At 36.5% G+C, this 24,060-nt stretch overlaps 1 protein-coding gene across 15 annotated transcripts in view; it reads right to left on the bottom strand.

The window, feature by feature from the left end:
• The window catches only part of CADPS2 (calcium dependent secretion activator 2), a 333,791-nt gene that overhangs the window by 28,642 nt on the left and 281,089 nt on the right, over window positions 1–24,060 (bottom strand). For 8 of the 15 annotated variants that reach the window (XM_068932095.1, XM_068932101.1, XM_068932087.1 and 5 more), the window contains 6 exons: window positions 19,169–19,324; window positions 15,432–15,579; window positions 14,401–14,415; window positions 8,803–8,877; window positions 5,210–5,293; window positions 5,078–5,110 (listed from right to left, as the gene is read on the bottom strand). In XM_068932095.1, coding sequence (XP_068788196.1) covers window positions 5,078–5,110; window positions 5,210–5,293; window positions 8,803–8,877; window positions 14,401–14,415; window positions 15,432–15,579; window positions 19,169–19,324 — 511 coding nt within the window. Of the gene's footprint in view, window positions 1–5,077; window positions 5,111–5,209; window positions 5,294–8,802; window positions 8,878–14,205; window positions 14,270–14,400; window positions 14,486–15,431; window positions 15,580–19,168; window positions 19,325–24,060 lie in introns of those variants that run through there. The other 7 variants (XM_068932127.1, XM_068932083.1, XM_068932109.1 and 4 more) reach the window with 4 other exon arrangements.

Below are 24,060 nucleotides of genomic sequence, written 5' to 3'. Positions count from 1 at the left end.
AATTAAAATATCATTAAAATATCGTTAAAATATTTTTGGAATAGAAACCACTGGTACCCATCACAAGATCCTCACTCCCTTCGAAGCAAAATATATAAATTAGGCAGAAGGATCCATCATTTGTATAATCAGTTTACTTCCAAGGTAGCATTTTCTCCTTACAAGGTTATGAAAAATTCTATTTTGCTTAAATGAAAAAGCACAATGCATTTTCCTTGCTTCTTATACATTTTGTAGATTAAGAAGCAACCTTGGCACTGAGTAAAGGCGTGGATTTTAAGAGAAGACTGTCATGCAGAACTTAAGTGGCGATTCTGCAAGCATTTATGCAAACGCCTTTTCATATATGTATAGTTTCATTGAATCCACAGGGCAACAGAGGTGTGCAAGTATTTGCATCATGATCTTAATTCTCTAGTGTTAAGGATCTTCAAGAAGCTGCAGTTACTATGACAAAAGCTGGTATTAAACTCTACTTTTTTTTTCTGAAACCACCATGTTCTACTACATTATTTTAACTTTCCAGCTGATTAGTAGCCATCCTTTTGAGCTCCATTTAAGAGGTATCTCAGAAGTGTGACTGCCTTAAAACAGACAATGCAGAGCTTTCCTTCCAGTTCTGCAGTAGTTTATTTCTATGGGCTTGGAAACAGAAGGGTGAGTTCCTAGGTTTGGGTATGCAAAGGAGGAGGAAGAAGGGACGAAAAATACTGAGCATGAGGATAACAACTCCAAGTGAATCCTGCTCAAAAATGAATGGCGCAGTATTGCCACACCTCAATAAACGCTGATTTCCCAGAAGAGTCTTTCACTTAAAACCAGTTAAATGAGGCTATGCAATACAAGTATGAATTTTGGAAACAGAGGTAAATGGAAGACCCCAATGCGTATGTGCCTGGTAGAAGGCAGAGTTCTCTCTCTGGCTTCTACAGGACCCTGTAAGTCAAATGCTGGGCTATCTTTGAGGCCTCTCGTCACAACTCTGATCCTGCACAAAAGCAAGAGTAGCGTGCAAGGCCTGGCTGCATGCGTGCTGTGTGCTGGCTGTGTCAGCCCTGGTCCCCCCAGTGGCCCCCATGTACTGGCTGTGTCAGCTCTGGTCCCCACAGTGGCCCCCATGTGCTGGGCACAACACATGGCCTATGTGAACCGAGGGGGGATTCAGTTCCTTCTGCGCCCTCAGAAAGACGAGCAGAGATTCCTGGTTCCTACAAAGGGATTTAAACATGCCTTTCTGAACAATAAGAAGTATATAAATATGCATGTAATTAAATGCTCAATTTGTATAACTAGCTACTCCGGTTATGTTTATCAAGTAGGTAGACGTGTGCAGAAATGACCAGCTAGATATGCAATTATTTTTGTGCACCGACCCACACACCTAATGAGAACTGAACATGTAATGAAATTATGTATATGCTTTAGGACCAATAATCTTTTGAGATTAACAGCACACTTTTTTGCCCTCATTTCTATTGCATTTTTTCCCTATTCTCATTAATTAATGGCTATGTGAGTAGATCATTACAACAAAAGATGAGAACTGTACTTCTGCATCTCCTGATGGCTGCTTGGGCTTTAAGAAAAGGTAACAAAGAACTATAGGAGACTTGGGAAAGCTGTTCTAAAAGAAATTTTGACTAACCTAAATTGGATCTTGCATTCCCAAACATCAAAACATACCATTGCCACATTCCTGAGTGTCTAAACATAGCATTGCCAATAGAACAAATTGATATATTACTGATAGTTGCAATTTTTGTGTTATTTTTCTCCAAACATTTGCTTTCTTTCATGTGCACCGCAGCCATAATTTCTTTCACCTTAGAGCATGGCATACTGTGAGAATTACCAAAAAAATAAGTGACATAATGGTAGCCAGTTATTATCTTTCCCATTTTCAGTAAGATAAAGATAAGATATCATTTACTCTTCTTACGCTGGATTATTTTGTACTGTTCCTAATATTTCTGTTGGGGTTTCAGTTTAGAAAACTGACATAGTGCCCTACAGTGAGTGCCAGGGGAGATCAATGAATGTTCCTTGTAACTGTGCACATCCTGCTTACTAGAGAGTATTGAAAAATGGACACTTATTTTGGATGTTTTCTTAAATAGGTTAAAAAAAGAGGATTCCACTTCTCTGGATGGAGTTATTCATAATTCGCTGCAAAGATTAACCAACAGAGGGGTAGACAGCAATACTGAATACTTTTACAACAAAAAATCTGCCAAATAAACTGCAGGTCAGAGTCCGCATTTCCCATACTGGCCCTGAGAAGTTGAAGAATGCCTTCTGGGGAGTGTTTATCTTTTACTTAACATCTAAGTTGCCTATTAATAGAATTAACCTTTTCCTGAAAATGACCATGAGTCATCCAAGAATGTCCTTTGTCTTTCTTAATCTGTTGCTATTTCTGTTTTTTTTTTTTTAACCTTTCCACTCTTTTAGCCCCTTTCTATCTCAACCTACGTCTAAAACATTCTGTTTACTATTATATTTATTTTTTCTTGACATCTCTTTTATCTATTTGGAAAGTTAATTTCCTCTTATTTCCCTATAAAATAGCATTTTTTTTCCCCTTGCCCAATATTCAGCCTGAGAGTCAAAGATCAAAAACTCTGTTGTACTCACACACATGAAAAAAAATAACAGCTGTTTGCCCTTCCATGCCCCTAAGCATCCACCCCTTGATCCACCAAGTAATCAACAGCCTCTGCTTTGAAGACTCCAAGGACAATGTTGAAGTGACCCAAAGAGATCCTTGAATGAAGGTGAGCAGCAGGGGCAGAATGTGGTCATCTAACAAAGTGTAATTTCTCACATATTTGAAACTGTATCCAATTAAAGGGATGCATTTTGGGGTCCAGACAAGCCATCCATCACTTCAAGCAATCTAAATCCAAACACAGAATAAGGTTTTAGAAGTGTTCATTCCTTGCCCCACTGTGGTCACCTTTAAGTCACTACAAGATATGCAGGTGTGTGCTAATGAGGGACAGAAAGAGAATTTAAGTGATATCTGTTTAAAATACACTCACACAACAGGCATTTAATTAGCTTTAGTGCAGGCTTGCTAGGTTACCATCGCACGAGCAAGAGCTCAGAATAAATTCCTCAGCCTGTGCTGCCACATCGCCACTTCTCACCTCATTTCTGAGTTCAAGAGACGCCTTGCAATGTGATGAGTTAAGGCCTCCTTTTGCGGTCAGATTATGTATTATCTACAGGTAGTGATTTTAGACTCTATTTTCCATGGGTCTCTGGCTGCCATCTGTGGCAGTAGCGGCAGGACCCTGCTCCTCTTCTTTGCCTCAACTGTATTTTCACAGTGATGGAAGAATGTGAAGAAGCAAAACTGAATCTCAAACCCTTCCAAATTCCTTTCAAATTCCTTCAAGCCAGGAAAAATATCCTCCAGAGTTTGAAAAATCTTTGCTTGGCCAGACCTGCAGCCTTTCCAAAATGCAGTTTACAGTCTTGGGTTACAGGAAAGGTGTCTGGGATAGCTGAAAAGGGAAGGGGTTGTAAAAATGTGAGGATAACAATTGTCAGTCTAACGAATGGTCTCACCCACAGGACAAGCAAAGCACTCAGCAGAAGTGGGGACAAGAGCAGAGCTCCAGCAGCCAGCTCCGCTCTATCCCCCTCCTCTTCCGCAGGAGCAGCATCACTTTGGATCTGACTCACAATATTCCCTTGGCTCCATGAGCATGCGGCAAAGGTGGGTTTCAGTCTTATCTTTATCACTGTAACTGTTCAGGGTCAACACCCCCAGGACCATGAACAAAGCCCTTGCTAGCTCCTTCTCACAGATATTCTATGTAATGTGGAGAGGGAAGCTGACAGAAATTCACGAATTTCTGGTTTGCTAAGTATTTTTTTTTTCCTTAGGCTTTTGAGTCTTAAGTGCTTCGTCAAGGACCTTTTGGGCAGTTTCATAGCATAAAATACTAGCAAGAGGTATGCTAATGAACTGAACTGGATTTGAGGTCATCCCTTTGAATGCAGGACTGGGCTATTTTTCTTTAAAAAAACAGAAGAGCATTTATACAATTCAACATAAAGAAAACAATCAATTTGCAATCAAATAAGAAAAAAATGCTGAAAACATTATCTGAAGAGAAATGTTGAAATATGTTACCTTATGAATAAATAAAGAGACAATAAAATAAAGAAAAAATAACAATTTCCAGAAATAGTAATTTTTCCTTTCCTTTAGCATACATGAATTTTTAAAAATAATTAACGTATGCTTGTAAGTATTATATTTTTAAGTACAGAATTGTTGAAAAGATTTTTAGCTGCTATACAGACTAGCATATCTGGGATTCTTCTATATTTGTAATTGTATTTCTTGCGATGTCATTAACATCATCAATTTAATCATTCTTTTTCCTATGCTTGGCAAATAAGATCTCAGAATCATATTAAAAAGCAACTAGAACACAGATTTGTGAAAGAACAAAGGATATTTTTGATAGTAATATTGACAATATCTGTCTGATAACTTCTTTCTTGCTTTTTAAAGAAAAAAATATTCTAATGCACAATAGCTGAAATTTGTTTTTGTATATAAAATAGCTACATCAGCAACACATTTTTAATTTTTATTCACACCACATGAACATTGTATAAACAACGAGAAATCTAACAGGGATTCAGAAAACAAGGGATTAAATGAAGAATGCAAGATTTGGTCCTGAAGTAAGAAATTAATGAAAAATGGATAGCCCAAGATGATACTTTTCTTTGTTGCTTATCCTGTACATTTGAACAATGTATCCAAAAGTTGGAAAGTCTCCTATAAAAGAGTATCTAGGTTACAATCCTCACTCTTCCACAACTGAAAAAGTACATTGAGAATAACCTTTCTAAGCTTTGCTTTGAGAGTTACTGGTTGCTTAAGGGAAATGAAATGCCATCTGAGCGCTGTAGTGGCTGTTTAAATACTGTGTAAAACTATAACGAATCTCTGAATATAATGAATCAACAATGAAAAATGTGAGCTAACAAAATCCCTATTTTTGTGAATTGTCATTAACACCAGAAAAAGTATAAAAAGGGTCGTACTTACAGGAACATCAACATATTTTGCAGCTGCTTTCACCTTTAGAAAATTAAAAATAAAACAGCACACAATAAGTGCTTATAATTAAGGATTGTGCGTAATTTGAAACTCAATAACATTAGGAACTCAAACACTTACAGTGAATGAAACCAATGATGAAAAGAAAGTGCCTTCATCGTATCTTGACAATTTAGACAGCACACCTTCTAACACTGAAACAACCTGGAGGAAAAGCACAAAACAAAATCCAACAGCACAACATCAAAATAAAATATTTTGGATGAGAATGTGAGTTCTCCCTCATCAGGCTTTTATTGTGCAACAAGGCAATGCAACCTCTAAATATGATCATCTACTCCCTTTCACAAAGTGCTGAAATCATAGCATTTTCTTTGGTTTCACCTAGAAATTGAACTGATGGAAATCACAACGCAACTGCTGCAGAAATAGAAACTCAGCCCCAAAATTCTCCTAAGGCGGGTTTGCTAATCCATACCACTTTGCTGCCTCTAGAGTGTGTGGTTAAATACAGGAGTGTGCCTACCCAATGTGTATTTTGGGCAGAAAACACACTTGTTATTTTCTAAGACCACAGTTTTTAAAATCATAGCTTTGAAAATGAAGGAGCACAACTGTTAAAGCTGATTATCTCAATATCACATTTCTCTTACCTTCATTATTCAGTGGAAATTCAAGGCTGATTTTATCCAACAATGTGATAGCACCGCTGTTTTCTGTCAGTCCATCTTCAGGAACAGTATGTATTACTGCATGGCCAACAAGGGGCCAGGATAGATAGGCCTCAGATCTCTAGTATGGTGTGTTGCCTTTGCCCAGTAGTTTCACCTCTGATTCTCTGAGCAGTGTGACTCTTCAATAAGTGTATTGTAAAGGCCCATTGGCCAAAATTTATTTTTGGAGACTACAAAAAATCTATCTCCCAAGCCTTGGCATTAACTGTAGCCTTAATATTAAAACTCCCCTAAATTGCTCTAAAAGCAAAGAAAATTCCTTCTCCTGTTCCTTTGCGATGTTATGTTGCTCAGGTCATTCACGGTGCATAACACAAAATATTTGTCAGCTGTTTCAGGTGTGCACATTTATTTTTCAGATATGAATTGCCTTCCAGTTTATATAAAGGTTGTTTTAAAAGTCATCACTTGCTCCCAATACAGTCATCCCCACAACCACGAGTATCATTTTATGAGTGTGAGGACAGAACCAAATTCCATCTGGCATGCTGCTAATGGGCACTGTAACAGTGTCACAACAGTGTCACCTCCAGAGGAACCGAGATCATCACTTTACAATAAGCCCTGCTCTTAACAGTTCAAGGAGTGAGAACAAGTGCAAACCTACATTTTTCATTTATCAATCTAACCTGTCATATTTATAGTGATTAATTAAGCCTGTAGTATGTAGGTGCTGGTCTAGAAATAAAACTACATCAAAAGCTAACCAGAGAGAATGGCAGTTGTTTCTGTACCCCATGCACAGTATAATTGGAGCTGCCTTGTTAGGCCAGATACCAGCCCTCCACTTTGCCATTGCATGCCTGTGGGAAGCTGCTGTTCATACATGGCAGTCTCCATGCGCATTTTATCTAACCGACAAGGACTCTTTCTGCAAATGGGTGTTCAATCTTATCGTGCAAGGATCTGCTACGGAAAGGGCTGATTTCACAGACAACGTGGGGTCCACACTGTCAACAAATGATTTTAACAAATTGGGTATAAAAAAACAGAAAGCAAAACACTGCAGTCTCACAGATGGCCATTTAACTGAAAGGCTTAGTTACGGAGCTGGTCACTTCTTTTCTGAGGTCTCACTGTACAGACTTGTGAAGCTCTAAATGCATTTCTGGGTATACTTCACATTTTCTGAAGCGGCTACCCTGAGACACTCTGCGCTTTGTTTCACTGTCTTGTGCTATTCCTGTGATTTGTTTAATGTTTTAGCTCGGAAAGTTTTGCCTATACAATTCACTGTCTAATCTTTACTAAGAAGAGTCTCATTGAATTAAGAGTATTCTTTTCATTTTCATATATGACTGTTACAGCTAAAAACAAATGCTGAAACATATTTCATTGGAATATGAAGGAAATACATTTTAATTCAGAGGCTAAGAAATAATTAAAATACATTAGATAAAGAATGAACATACATAGTATTATGCACATTGATAGACATTTTTCCTGATCGAAACCAAGAGTGAAACCTCAGCCTTGCTCTTTGTCCTCAGAGGCTTTCCTCCTTGAAACGGAAGCAGTCAGGCTATCATTGGCATTTCACATCTCAAGTGAGAATAGGCTGGTTAAGCTTCTAATGATCAGCCAACGACAAAGAATACATGCTCTCTGTTCCGAGACTTCAACATCCTCCGATTGCATATCTGATAACTACTAATGCCAATCTCTTGGTACTGATTTGTAATTGTCTCTAGAATTTTTTTCTACGTACATCCACAAGGAATATGACTCTTTTCTTCCATCTTCTATAATCTCAGCTACTAAAAACAGCTTAATTACAAGGACGAATTTTTAATAGAATTACTCTCTCATTACATTCTGCTCTCTTCCCCCTCTTCTTCAATAATACTTAAAAAAATCAGTTGATATATTAGTCCTGAGTGATGTCAAACTGCATGTAGAACTCGAAACTCTGGAACTGTTTGGTAGGTTTGTTTTATATACACATAACATTTACATAAAACCATCACGATTGAGAAAAAAAATTTTGTTTTTACATATTTGTCAATAATTGGACATATTTTGCCTAAACGTCTACAAAAACTCTACAAAAACTTCCATCCAGCAAGCATGCTGGACGTCAATCAGAGTAGAAACCCCGCCTGCTATCAAGCTGTGAACAAATGAAAAAAAAGGCATACTGAAAATATGATAACAGCCTTATTTTTGTCTCTAATTCACAAATTGCAAATATATATCTAATTTCTGCTGTTCTGAAAAGCAGACATTTCTAGATAGTTTGCAATGTATAAATAACATAACATCTTGTACAATCTTTCTGTTTTCCCAGTGTCATTTGCTGTATCCTTCAAACTATTAGTGAATGAAAGCTTTTTCTTTTATATTAAGCACTTAAGATTTTTACTGAAGTAGAAGTGTGACAGTTCCACTAGATATTGTTTAATTTTTCTTCACATATTCTCCAAATATTTATATCATGTGAAAACATATTTTCTCTTTAAGTGTTAAAAAGTACAAAGTCGGTTTCAAGAATTAACAAAATATTTTTAAATTAAACAGCTTGTGGAGCAAAATGTCATTGAAAAGTTATACAGATATTTTGCATGTTATCTATGTCTAAACACGCAATAATTTAAATGTTACTTAATGATAGAAGGAAAATTTTATGTGAAATAATAAACAGAATCAGAGTAAGGTGCTATTACTAAGGATAATATTGACATAATCAAGTCCTATCAGTTCTACTAGGTGCTCGTAGTTCTCATCTATAATATAATACAAACAAGAAACTAATCTGATTAGCAAGTTGCACAGAAAGTGTTCTCCTAATTTATAACATTTAATTTCATAAATTCAGTGTTATTTGGATGAGTATTATTTACAAATCATGTTTCCCTCCCCCAGTCTCATTGCAGAAAGTATAGAAAAATTCTGTGATATTCAAAGACATTTCAGAAATTCAACACAAATATTCTCTGTTTTATTATAAAAAATTATTATAAAAAATCTAAATTGTTTTACCTTTGAAACAAGAAGTGAAATAATTTCTTTAACAGTTTCTTCAACCAGGTCATCTATTTTTGAATGGTATTGCTGCTGTATTTCAAAACATAAAGAAAGTATTAGCATGCATATGAAAACACTCCTTTGTCACAAGTCATAAATGGTACAAAGCTGATAACCCTGCCAGATCAGATTTACTTAAAATTATCATTTTGAACATCAGAAGAACAAACTCCTGAAAATGATCCACCCAATCAACACTTTCTTACATTCTGTGTTGAAAATTTTCCCATGTACACTGTTAAGTTAAGCAGCTAATGGGGTTATTATTTAGATGAATTGAGTTCTTATTCTTATTCAGGCGAAGGAATGTGAAGGATACTTTTTGTCTTCTCCTATATAATTAAGGTGGCCGTGTATTTTTCCTCTAAAGGTTTGGTTTAGCAGGAGAAGCAAAAAGACTAGAATAAGATTTAATTAATACAGCATTTCATGTCTGACAACTCTCATTCATAAGTCATTTTAAATGTCCTCTAGAAATAAAATGAGCTCCAATTGTTCATCCTAAAAGAGCCTTTTTGTTAGCACAGTGAGCTGCAGTTTATACAAATCTTACAATATGCTCAAGCAAGGGCAAAATGAAAATTTCATCAACAAAGCAGAATAGATGGTAACAAATTAATAGGCCATAAAAGGCATAATAAAATAGACTTCATTCTCCATAGCCTTTTTCTTTTGCTTTTTCCTGAAGAAGGTGCCTTTAAGTAAATGCTATTTAAAATAAATCTGAAAGATTTTAAAAATAATACTACAGAGTTCTCCTGAAATTAACAGGAACTAGGGATTCCATTCTTTCAAGGAGGCATATCAATTTAAATATGAATTCTTCCTTTAGAAACATTTATCTGACAGCAAAGATTGTCCCCAATAGCCACTTCACAGAAAATGTGACTTGTAAAGACTAACCCTGTCTTCATAGTTCAAGGTTATTTGGAACAACTAACAACATAATGCTTAGAGTAAAAGTACTGAGGTCAGTATAAACATTAGCCAAACTTACTAGCTGCCAGCTGAATAGTTATGAGCTGTAAGTTTTTGAAGGCTATTTTTCTTCTGTCTCAAAGTTGCCATACAGATCAAAAAATTAAATCTGATCTACTTAATATATTTAGGAACAATTTTCTAAATGGTATACCTACTGAATTTGCATTTAATTTAAGAGAAAATAAAACTATGAGATTTACCTACACATATGTATCTGTTTCAGTTACCAATTACTATTTTAAATGCATGTTAATTTTTGTTCTTAACTTCTTCTTTCAGTGATTAAAAACACTTGGGAAAATATGAACGCACATCTCAGACAAATACCAGCACACATCTCTGAAAAGTGAATGGATCTATTAGAAATACATCCAAAATAATTACTTGTTCCAGACATATTTGTTTCTAACTGTACTCATTTCTTGACTAATATAATGTTCTCCTGATCTGCTAAGCAGTTAAATCACCCACAACTACCTGTGACATTTGTTGCTTATACAGTCTTCAGAAAGCAATGGTTCCTTACTCTCTGAAAATAATAAATACTTGTATTTCCATAGATGCCTGTGGAAAACTAAACATATTCCTATGATTTGTGAAAAATCACAGTTGTCCCTCCCATAAAGCATCTGCAACTTTAACTCCACAGCACACTATAGTAATGAATCTATGAATATTCTAGGACCAATTCCTATATACTTGCTTTCTTCTTTCTTTTTTTTTTTTACTATCACCACAAGGCAAATATAATTTACTAAGAATGTAATATAATCAGTAAGTAACTAATATGTGACTAAGAAAAAGGAAGATGAAACAAATTCAATCACTCAAAAATCACAAAACAGCTTTCAAAATCATGACATTGGTTTAGAAAAAATATTTGATTCTTTTGTTTTTAACTTGAATTTCATTTTAGGTTACATTTTTCAAGATTTATTTTGCAAACCATGAGACCAGAAATTTTTTTAAGCTACCCCTCCCCAACTTCCAGTAAGATGACAATCTGTACTGCAGAACAAAACTTCAGATCCTCATGGAAGATTATTTTACTCCGGGAGATGGGTCTTTAGGGAGATGGCAAATACGGTAGAGTTCATAAAATTGTACGAGCTGACACGATCCTGAAATCAGCATCTGTAGAAGTCTACCTTTTCTGTTTCTGCCAACTTTGTTCTGTGAAAGGCAGACAAGTCCACAAACATCTAGGGAGAGCTGTGCCTTTACATTCCTCTTCTGGCTGATGTAGTCTCAGTCCACGTGAGGTCTGAATCTAGACAATTCAGCTCCCACAGCTAAAAGATTTGAATGCACATTGTAGAGTCTTTCAGCATGATCCCAAAGCCCCCTGAAGATGATAATCCAGAAAGTGGGTCTGCCTCTCCCATTGCTCTTGAGTACCTCCCAGTAAAATAACAGCTGCAGAAGTTATATTGGAGAAAACGATGTTTAGCGGCAAAGTGTGTCATGGGATGTTTACCAAAGAGGACTTTCTTTTGATGACCATCTGGTGGCTCTTCCCAATGTGGCTCCCTGCTCCTAGAAATTGTCCCAATATCACTATTTGGAAGGAGATAAAGTATTTTAATGCATGCAGGTACCTGTGTTTTTGGGGAACAATGGGATTTTGTTCCTAAATCCTGTCGTGATCTGTTAAGACCTCCAAATTGTTTGATTCTCCAATATATTCCACTTTCTTTTCTATCCTATCTCACTGTGTCCTAATACTTGATTTGTTATTTTTTGTAATGATTAAAAAAAAAACTTTTAAAGCTATCTTCTTCTGTTTGTTTTAAGGCTGGATGGCTATGAATATAAACAGCACACAACCATCTGAACTGAAACTGCTATTAACATATAACAATATTATGTGCATACTAAATTGTCTCTGCCCTTTTGCTATCAAATCACCTATAATCCTCTTCTCCTTATGCAGTTAAATGAAACTCTTCTTCAAATGTTATGAACCTAAATAGCTCTAGAACCAAAGTTCATCAAATTAAGGCCTACTTTTCTCTTAGTGTGTAAATATACACAGCACTAGCTTCACACATTTATGCATTCTGCTGAAATAGCACATTGGTCATTTTCCCTCAAATTGAGAAATAATTGAAAAGTATCTCTCCCTTTTACGAGCATGATAGCGTACTGAGAAGCTGTAATTCTGAAATAATTAAAACAGCTTTTTCCTCTCTATATATTCTGCTATGAAGCACTCAAAAGTTCAGATAAATAGCATTTACTCCGTTCATACTATTCTGCTTACATAGAAGAACAAATAAGCTCTTCTCTTCTTCTCAGATCTAATTACTTTTCAACCTAAATGGCCCCAGCAATGTTTTCTATTTGATTCTTGCTTAGCGTTCTTAAGAGCACCAATTTTGCCAGAGTACTGCAGCATCTAGAATACGAAGTTTTAAGTTAATAGGTTTTAAATTGTTTATCTCAAATAATAAAACCTATACAAGCTTCCCAAGTCTCTGAATGATTGAATGTTGCATGACAGAAAAGGTTTCCCTTCCTTCTGCCACTCATTTGATTCAGAACACAGGGACTGTAGAGGGGTAGTACTTCTTGACTTCTGGGTCAGGAAGAAAAGAAAGGAAGGGATACTGTTCAGCATATAACACCAAAGGATTACATAAACTGAATCTAAGAATTTAGGTAGACAATCATTTGAGAAATAGCAGCAAACCGTAGGTTACTCAGCTGTCTTGTTGTATTCCTCCTCCTATACTCGGTGAATTGCCATTCAGTGGTATATGAAGCAAGCTGCAGGCACCAACAGTTAGTCTGAAATTTGGAGAATAGATAAGGCTATTCTCACCTAGATATGCTTCTCAAACCCTCCCAGGGCAACTGCAACCCAATACAGATGGGTTGCATGACAGACTTCATGATTCTTTATGAGAGTGGACTCAACTGAAAGACATCAGGAAGCATGGGGGCCACTGTATGAAATACAATAGGAAAACCATGGGACTCTGGATCAAATCTAATCTCTGAACTCAAGGTGCTATTTTTACTTACCATGAGCAGAATGCCCTAATTACGTGTTAAGTAAGAATTCCCTCCTGTCTGACAACACAGAGTGAAAACTTTCACATTTGATTCTACTTGAAGAAAGCATATAACTCCTTAGAGTTCTGTACAGGGCTTGAAAAGATCATGCTGTCTTCAAGGAGACGCTTGCATCTAACCATCTAATTAAATAATACATTTGGTAACTTGGAGAATAAGCTCTAGAAATTGTCAGATGTATACTCAGTGTAGAGTTTTTGGGTAAATGAACAGCTCTTTTAAATTTCTTTTACTCGGGCCTTAAGGGACACTTTTCTTGACTGGCATAAAAGATCATGCTGAAAACTGAAAGGAAGACAAAGGAGGAAAAGGGAAAGAAAAGTAATATGGAAAAGGTATTGAGACCAAGTGGCCAGACAGCAGTAATTGGAAATGCCAGAGCCCCTATAAGGAGACTAGATGCAACTAATTATGTTACGAGATGCTCTTCTGCCTTCTTTGACACACAGGGATGATTACAGAAGTACAAGAAGTTGTCAAAAGTTTCAAAAATTTGTGATACCAAGTACAAGCAACTGAAAAGCCTATTGTGTCTTACTCTTCCAAAAAAGCCTTTAGAACAGGAGAAATCAGAAGAAAATAATTCAAAGTTCATGACAAAGAAGGAAGTTTCCACATTATCTGATAATTTCTGATATGTGAAGAATTTGAGAACCCTTTGGTTTACTAGATGGATTGGGATGAAGTTTAATTTGGGGATTTTGAAAGAAGTATGTATTTCATCACAGGTGTGTTAAATTTGGCAGCTTTTGCACTGAAAAGAAGCACAGGAAGCTTTGCCTGTCATGGTCAGACCTAGCAGGGAGTAAGGACTATTTCTGTTTTAGTCATGTGAAGAGTGAATGAACGGGCTTGAAAATCCAGAGAATGAGCAGATTCCTAAAGAGGATGTGGTGACAGTCTGCAGTCCAAAAGGTAAGTGGGAATGCCAAACTTTAGCTCCAAGGAGGACTGGCTAACAATGCAGAAGGCATCCTCCAGAGCAGAAGAGAGGAACGGAGGGTCTGTGGAGAACAGAACTATACTATTTGTCTGAAGGTCTCTATGAATGTATTGGTATTGTTTTTCCCTTAAGAAGAGTATGCATGCGTGCGTTTGCAGGTCATTGCTCAGGCGCTAAGTAAAAGATGAACTTGCAGCACCAGCCTAAGGTCATTGTGGCTTACTTCTGATGAGCCTGCAGCAAGTTGTTTGTTGTTACTGTGCTTTAGTGAGAGCTGAAAAAGTACAAAAGTTTGTGACTCAGTAAGACAAGACATTGTATCTGAAGAGCAGAAGAGTGAATTCTTCCGGACCCACCCGAGGAGGATGAATGAGGAAAGAAGAATTCAGAAGTTGACAACCAGCGTCTAGCAAGGGCAGTCTGTAAAGGAAATCCTAGAGCTAGGTTACCAAAATAGCGATAAAAGCAACATATCACTCTAAAATAAACAATGGCAGTTAATAACCAGAGAAGAAAATGTAGGTAAAAAAAAATAATAAAAAGACACTTACCCATTGACTAGCAAACTGGTTCATATCACGGAAAACCAAAAGGAAAAATAGAGATGACAGGGCAGAACAGGAAAATGATGAATATCTCATTAAATTGAAAAAAAAAAAAAGAAAATAATTACATTGAATACACTAATTTAAAAAGATGAGCCCATAAAATGAAGAGCACAGTACAGAAATGGAAAATCAACAGAAACAATATGACCAAAAAATGTAAAAGTGAAACTGCTTAAAGCAGACATACTTTTTTGTTGACAAATTTGACAACTCTTTAGCTTTTCTCCAAAACTAAATCAAACAAAATTGCACTGCTAATGTATTACCACTGCAAGAACACTTTTAATTTTATGCTGGTAATCTCCCCAGTCCACATAGTTAATATTTTTTCACTTCACAGATTATTCCTGCCAAGGAACAACATGGGAAGGACAGTAATCAGTGCAATCTTCATATCCTTCAAAGAAACACATCAGTGATACTCCACTCCACTGTGGAGTATCTACAGTCCTATTAATATACTACTGCCAAAATGGTCTCTGTCCTGGGAGATCAAATAAAAAATCTCATTAAATTACCTGATCCTTTCTTTCCTCAGTGTATAATATTTTCAGCACGTATATAGGCATAAATGCCAGGCATATGAGCAAATTAAAAACAAATCTTACCCGGTTAAAACCTAGCTGCAAAGAACAATCTTTGGCTTTATTATGAAACAGTCCTGAAGTGGGCTGATTTTCTGCTGCGACCCAAGAGAAATTCCTGGAGAGACTGAGTCAAGAAATCCTCTGAATGTTCTACAGATGCACAGGTAAAATCAATTAAATCACAGAAGCCCTCTGCGTCTTCTCTGGTGGAAGATGAGGGATTGTGCCTTGATCAATGCTTCTAGGAAGCAGTCTACGCATGCTCCCTGAACGGAGCTACATGACACATTTCACTAAGTTTGAAATTAATCTACTAAAGGTTGTGTGCAGTATGAGATATTTGAAACTAACTGAACATAGAATGTAAACATACAAAATTCCACTTACCTCTTGCCCCCCATCCAGAATGCAGAGTTTAGCTGTCTGTTTTTTGGCATCAACTAAGACATTAAACATTGTGCACAGTGAAGAAGGAATACGCAGGTCTGTTGATTTGTTTGTCTTTTGCAACTTCAGTTCAAATGCAATTCTTGTTCTGTTCATTAAAAAACAAATTAATGACATGAATAATTCTCTGATAATTCTGAAGACCTGGTGCATAGGTTCATAAATCTTACTCAACATGTTGACTGAACAATACACATGCACATGAGAAGATTTTAGAAATACAATTCTGTAAGTGCAGAATATTCACCCATTCAATAGACAATTGTATTGATGGTAATCTCAAGGTTCTGTACTGCATTAGCCAATTCAATTGAATAATAAAGGTTTTATCTTTTTGCCTACTAGATAATAATATACTTCCTTGTATGACAGCTATGAGCAATGTTAAACAATGAAAATGTCCCACATTGTTCATCTTTTCTATACTAAAGTGCAGTATCTCATTTACTGTAACACATACTTGCTTGTGAAAAAAATAACCCCCCAAATACCTCCTCTAGCTTTAAAAGAAAAGGCAATTTAATTAAAGAAAAATAGAGTTAAATATTACTAAACAATGATTACTATTTGTATTGAAATACAAGATGTATCTTGAGATACATAATACACAAAACCTATTTTCTTCTCACATCAGTGTACATAAGGAGTCATGTTACTGAAATAAATGGAGATTAAATTTGGTAATAGTTCAGAATACATAAGTATAAAAATAACATTATATTTCCATCCTTATTTTAATATGTGGGTACCAGAAATTTATACAATATTTTAATAAGATGGGAACAGAAACATCCTATTTCAATTTTAAAATGTTTTCTAGATCATATTAGGATCACAATAAGAGCTAACAGAATAGTTCTCCACAGTTCTTTTCTAAGTTGCTACTGCCTAATACAATCCATCCTATGGTTACAGTTTACCTTCTTTGTTACATTGCATACTTTGTTTTTGACGGCCTTAAGACATACTTCATTGGGTTAACATTAGTGTGTTAGGTATGAATAGTAAAGTATTAATACATTTTATATACTAACATTTTCATTCTGTAATGTTACTTAAACTTTCTTTTATTGCCACCAGAATCCTTTATATCTCTACAAAAGTGAGCAGCAAAGATATCAGGACTGAGATCACAAACCAAAAACTGATCTAGGAGGAATCATTTTTGTAATGCCTTTATGTCAATAACTCTTATTTTCAGCTGCTGGTTGTGATCCTGGAAGTGAGCTATTTTTAACCTGTTTTGTGTGTGCCATTAAAATCCACATAATTAAATCTGTATGGTACAAAGTGTTAGATAATGATAACACGTGGCATTAGGTTCATTGCCTTGGAGAAATCCAAGTATATTATATTAATGCAGTTGCCTTTGTCAAATTAGCCTGTAATAATCTTGAAAAAGACAAAAGATTCATTTTAAAAGATGCACTTTTCAATAACTTATTCTAATTAGTAATAATTATGTATATCTTTACATTTTAATCCTGTTGACAGAGACCCAAATCAAAGATTTCTTTTTTTTTTTTTTCCCCAGGCTTGAAGTCAATATAATCAATATATTACTCAATTTAAAAAATTCAGATTTTGCCATTTTTTTAAAGATTTGTTAGATACTGTAGTTGACAGAGCTCCTATGCCAACTTCTTTACAATAGCTGGATATATGCTTATGTGATTGATTTGGAGATCTTTAATTTTAATAGCTATTGTCTCATACCTTCCTTAGGTATGGATCTTAAACTATTATTCCGTTCCCTATATTATGTAGGAGAGATCTTAATTTCAAAATTAGAGAGAAGTGTGTGTGGCTTCTACCTTTTTTTCCATGATTTCATCACTGTAGCCCTACCATATACTAAGCCTAAGGTTATTTTTGGTCGTTTTGTGTTTAAAAGAACATACATACATAAGAACACATTATGTTACCAGATTTAGCCTTAGTGGACATTAATGGTTATTTGTTTCTTTAGCTTCCTTTATCAATCCATATTTTCTAATTGACTCTCTTAAATAGCTCTTTTCACAGAATCACAGAATGGCTGAGGTTGGAAGGGACCTCTGGAGATTGTCTAGTCCAAACCCCCCTGCTCAAGCAGGGTCACCTACAGCACATTGCACACAACTGTGTCCAGATGGCTTTTGAAAATCTCTAGGGAAGGAGACTCCACAACTTCTCTGGGCAACCTGTTCCAGTGCGCTCTCACCCTCACAGGAAAGAACTTTTTCCTCATGTTCACATGGAACCTCCTGTGCTTCAGTTTGAGCCTGTTGCCTCTTGTCCTGTCACTGGGCACCACTAAGAAGAATCTGGCCCCATCTTCTTGACACCCTCCCTTCACACAGTTACACACATTGATCAGATCTCCTCTCAGTCTTCTCTTCTTCAGGCTGAACAGGCCCAGCTCTCTCAACCTTTCCTCACAGGAGAGGTGCTCCAGTTCCTTCATCATCTTTGTGGCCCTTCACTGGACTTGTTCCAGGAGCTCCATGTCTCTTGTACTAGGGAGCCCAGAACTAAACACAGTACTCCAGCCTCATCAGGGCTCAGCAGAGGGGGAGGATCACCTCCCTCCACCTGCTGATAACATTCTTCCTAACGCAGCCCCGGATGCCATTGGCTTTCTTAGCCACAAGGGCACATTGCTGGCTCATGGTCAGCTTGTCCACCAGGACCCTCAGGCCCTTCTCCGCACAGCTGCTTTCCAGCAGGTCAGCCTCCAGCCTGTAGGTGTTTCCCCGACCCTGCCATTCTTTTTTTTTTTTTAAATTAGTTTTTTTATCTGTCCAAACTAAGTTTTCTCTGTATGTAAGATCATGGCTTCTGAAGCACCTAATAGGAAATCCTTGTAAAGTTTCTAGTCATATATACATACATACACTTACATATATGTATATATACATACACACATACATGTATATACATACATATGTGTGCGTGTGAGCACGCAGATGTGCATATATATGTTACCCCTAAACTCAATGATATGTACTGAAACTGATGGCAGAGATCCTTCTGGATCACCTACGCTTAATTTGCAAGAATATACCCATAATTATAAGATTCAGCTTAGGAAAATTGCAATACCATGTTTTCTGTACATTCTATAATTTCCAGAAGCTTAGTGATATCAAATTTAGTTTTTGTTGGATGACTTACAGATTCCCCTCTTTTGTTTATTATATAAATGCAGAAATGCTATATATTATTTAGTTTGTATCATCTTTCTTAGAGCTAGTACTCTAAAATAATGACAAATGAATTAACATTATTAATTGAATATAAAATGTAATATGATAATAGAGAAGTGAAATGTACCCAAAAAAAGGATTTTTTTTTTTTTTTTTTGCAGAATTCTGAGATTTGTTAATATTTGCTGTGGAAACACGGAATAGAAAAAAGCTTTGATTTATTGACTTCCAAGGGACTGTTCACAACATACGTGGAAATTCTCCTTGGTATTTCCTGGATGTTGCTAAATTGCTGATTGCCAGAAGCTCGGAAACTCACATATTATCATCTCTTTATATTTGCCCTGACTCTCACGGTCTTTCCCTTATGCATCTACTACTGACCATTGCAGGAAACAGAATTCTGGTGTAGATGCACCTCTGAGAGCCAGTATGGTTGTTCCTACTGTCCAATCTCTCCCAACTTTCAGCTGATCATTTCAACTATACCTTTTGACACAGGCTTCTATCATGTCAGTGGCCATGAGTTTAAGTCTTTGCTCTAAATGGTGGGCAAATTCTGGTTCAGGCCAGTGAAGATCAAAAACAAACATCTGCAGAGCATCCAGTTTCCAAAAAAGATCTTCTGATGTAGCTGAGCCATTGCTGTAAGAAACAAAACAAAACAAAATCCCCAAGAAACAGAAGATAAATGTATGGATGTCTATCCCAGCCCCCAAAGAGTTATTCAAGGGAATAAGATTTCCTTATCATCCCATCTTCTTCCTTCACTTCAGTGTATCTCATAGCACATTCTTATTTCAAGAATGTGAGAATGCTCACAGAAAATTTACATTGGCGTGAAAGAAGTAAAGTTTTCTCACCTGTTACCGGAGAAGTAAAACAGGTTAGGGAGGTAGGTGGGATGACAGAGAACATAGAAAATGAAGTAGCTCAAATTTCAAATTCAGACAGAAAATTCAGACCTTTTCCAAAATAGTGAACATTTTGCATATATATTTGCTTGCTGTCATAATTCAGGTAGATAAACCTACCAAAGAAATGAGGATGCTAGTAATAATATCGTGAAAGAGATCCAGACAAATACTCCCTTGATAAATGCTCATTAATTCTAGCTGAGGGGATAATATCATATCCCAATGGAAAACAAGAACAGATAGTATTTTAAAGAAATTTGTACACAAGCAAAACAGGGGATTCATATGGCTCTATATCATCTCCTATTATCGACACAATTTTAAACAACACTCTGAACAAAGTGATAAATTTTAAGGTGCTTGTTTGTGTCAAGACACAACAACTTGGGGCTAATCCTAGCAATAACAACAGTTATACTTCCACTGTAAATGTAGATTAAGTATATTCTCATGACATGTTATATTTCCAAGCCTGGGTTATTGCGCAGCATCACACTCTGCCACACGGCACTCCAGCATGTTAGTGCTTTGTAGAAATTCAAGCAACAAAAACTCAGCTTGGCAGTCTCAGTTCAGATTCAAAGAGCTTACATATGTCACAACTACCGTTTTCTTTCTTCTACCTCATGACAAAAGCACACAATTATCAAACTGTTAATTGACTACAGCTCTCATGGAAGGAATTGAGTGCTGAGTGTGCTTTGGACCCAGCAATGTCAGATTAAAAAAAAAGCCAAATAACCAAAAAACAGAAAGGACCTCCAATATCTGACTGACTAATCTACATCCTCAAACATAGTAGCACTAACAGCAGTTCGCACCTGCTAGCCATGCCCGTGATAAAGTGAAGCAAAGGCTGAAGCATAGCACATAGTCAGGGCTCTGCAGAGGCAGCATGGATGCAGCAGGAGCACTGCTTTAGTCTTACAGCGCCTCACTGTTTTCCAGATCCACACAGCTGCCTCCTTTCCCTGCTATCTTAATGCTGCTACTACCTCCAAGCCATTGCTGTCTTCTGCAACGCTGTCTCCGTGCCACAAAGGCCACAATGCTAGGCACAGGTGAGTCAGTAAGGGCTGGGTAATGGGAGAGAAGCTGAGAGCAATGAGTTTCTCTGCCTGCGAAAACCATTGGGTCCATCTGCCCAATGGCGATTTCCACTTTTTATTTTAAACGATGCTTGTTTTAATGTCTTTACTACGCATAGGAGCATATTCCGCAATTTAAGAGCGGCCTTTTTCATGTCCTGACTATTTTCCCCACTTATTTTAAACAGTAATTCTTAACTTTGCATGGTATTATACCCCTGAAATAAATCAGCAGAAACCAGAAAAAGGCCCTTGAAACTGCTAGGAAACTTGCAGAGGGACGTTACCTGTTAAGGTTAGAGTTGAACAGAAAGCATTTCTATATGCTGCTAAGTTTAATTGAAAATATGAATGATGAACCACTAAAACTTCCCAACAAGTTTATATTTTTGTTAGATTGTTTCTTAAGCTATATGATAACCAGATGTTGAGGATTTCTTTATATCTGCTATGTACACTGGCAATGAGTGAAGTTGTAGATGCTACATTGCACATACTATTTGCTTCTAAAATAACTAAGTCAATGTATGTGAGGGACAGGGTAAAAGAGGGAGACAAAATATATAGTGACACCAATGGGGACAATATACAGATTCTTTATATATTACAGTTATATATATATACACATATATATATATATATATAACAGTTATATATAATATATATGTATTATATATTTCAGACAAAACATACTTTCTTAAGAAACAGAATTACCATTTTTCATTATCAGATTGTACACTTTAACCATTTTTTCTTCTTTAATACTTTTTTCTTTTAGCCTAATGGAATTCCAAATGAAATTCTTTAGGACTCAGGAGGACTCATGCACTCTCAATAACATCAATGTATTCTTATGCACGTTCACTCCCTGGTAGCCACTTAATTTGGTTTCATTATACTACCAAATAACGGTTCACAATTATAATAAATGCAATAATAGATACAGGTTCATGAAACACTATTCATTCTGTGAGAAATACTAATTCATTCATTCTCTTTTCATATGATTTTGAGGTCCCATTCTTCAATTTTTTATTCAGCATTGGTCAATGACGTTTGACTTCTACTAATGTCTTATACTAGTAAGATGAGGAAGGAAAATAACCACTACAACAGAAAAAAACTGTTCCTAGATCACACATCTAGGTGCAAATATCTAATTTGTTTGTTAACTGCTGCAGAGAATTGTGATTTCAACCAGCTTGCTAAGTTATGTGTACCAGATACTTGCTTTATCCGGACTTTAGGATTTTTCTGGCCCTTATCCAGTAAAAGCATTAGAAATAATACTAATCTTCAGCACATACATCAATACCCTGAAGCAGCTCTCCAGTTAGTAGATTTGTTTTCCCTATTAGGACCTAGTTATGTCACTTCAGTACTTAATACTGTATAAAATAACATGAAGAAGAGCCAAATTCAGATTTCACACTTTACTGAGCTTACTCTCAGGACACCCTGTGATGAAAGACTGTTTCCACTGCATGGGAATATAGCCTCTCTGCCAGAAGAAGCATACCACCAAGGCACTCAAATCTATGTGCGTTATTGCAGAAACATTTTTTGTGCGGGGACAGGACAAAATCGTTGCTGGTGAAAAGTTTTTATTTCAACAAATATGGTACAGCTATGCAATCTAATGGATGGAATAATACCGCTCCACCAGGAAATCAAACTGCTAATTTATGTTACTACTAAAGTCAATCTAATTGTTTACATATTTAAAATTAAGCATGAACTCCAGTGTTTCGATGGTCAACACTTAAGCTCTAAGTATTATTTTTTGTGCAAAAAGTATTGTCTAGTTGTCTGTTCTTTTTTATCAGGTCGTGGCAATAGGAGAAAGTCCCCAATGACTGAAAAAGGCAAATATTATGCCCATCCTCAATTTTTTTACTGCAATTTAACATCATAGTTGGTCATGCTTTGCCTAGGAGATTGTAATAGATGATCTCCAGAGGTCCACTTCAGCCTAAATTATTCTATGATATTTCGCCTTTGACATACTAAACACAGCAAAAAAAGGTATCCAAGACATTATGTTTCTTCAAGACCCTGCAGAATAAAAAAAAAAAAAAGGAGATGCAGACAGTCTCTTAAGCACCTACTTACTGACAGCTGAGAGACACAGCTTTTTACTAGGTTTGCCTGCTACCCAAGCAGCCGCAATTAGTCAAGCAGTCAACTAATAAGACATACTGGCTGCGAGGTCAGCACACACTTGACTCCAGAGTCGATGTAGAATACGTCATTTCTTGCCTAGTTGTCACATTCCATAGAGGAGCTCGGGATACGAAAATATAGGAGAAATAACAAATATCTAAGGACATTCTGAATTAATCACAAGATCCAAAATCATCTGTCTGTCTGTTTCTGTAGAATTTACCAAGAGCAACGATACCAATTTTACAAATTACTGTCATTGTATTTTTTAAGGTTATTACTGAATTATTACCCATTAGTGTTTTATGAGGAGTGTTTTCAAAAGACAGGGCATCAGCTCTATTTCCTGTGACAGCCCTCAGCTTGTGAGCTCTAGCTCTACCCCCTTTATGCGCATGTATATTCAGGGCTCAGAAGGACAATTGAGAATTTTTTCTCAATTATTACAGTCAACAGTGCTTGCCACGATATCAGCAAATGGGGGAAATGATGGAACAGACCTGTGGCAAGAACTTGTGTATGATCCCTTAAAAATCTTACGAAAAGTATTACCTCACATTTCCTCCTATTTAGTTCAAGACTAGGCAAATTAAGGCTTCAGTAACCAAAACATGTTCCTTGATTCTTCTTTATCTCTGTATGAAAGTATTTTTGGAAGAAAGAAATCTGGCCCATAATAATCTTTCAGAAAGCTAAACAGGAACTATACCTACCTTGAAATCAAAACTCCTTTTTCCACAGAAAGTAGATAAACTCAGCATTTTCACAACTCCATCAGTCCTATGTTTGTACCTTTAACTACCCATCATTAAAAACACCAGCCACACAGTCCTTCCACTTTACTGCTGGCAAGCACCATGGCAGGAGCATACACAGCACTACAGACGCAATCCCTGAAAACAGAGCTGAAATGTGGCCTGCTGACGTATTCGGTGTGCACAAGCACACAGTCAGGTCCGGCAAGAGAGCTCAGACATATTCAGACCACATCCCTTCATATCGCAAACAGAACACAGCAACCACTCCAACCAGTCCTCTGTAGCTCAATATAGCTAAAGAATATAGCTGACACATTTCCTTCGCTTGCTGCCAGCTCTGGGTGGAAGAAAGACTGAACTGTGCCTGTGAGAGCATGTATCTTATCACATGTTTTCCTATCCATGAGTTTGGCTGAACTTAATGTACTAGAACAGTGGAGAGCTTCAGGTCTGCA

This window comes from Struthio camelus, chromosome 1 (assembly GCF_040807025.1).
Source record: "Struthio camelus isolate bStrCam1 chromosome 1, bStrCam1.hap1, whole genome shotgun sequence".
In the NCBI taxonomy this organism is placed as follows: Eukaryota; Metazoa; Chordata; class Aves; order Struthioniformes; family Struthionidae; genus Struthio; species Struthio camelus.
This window is presented reverse-complemented; position numbering and strand designations above follow the sequence as displayed.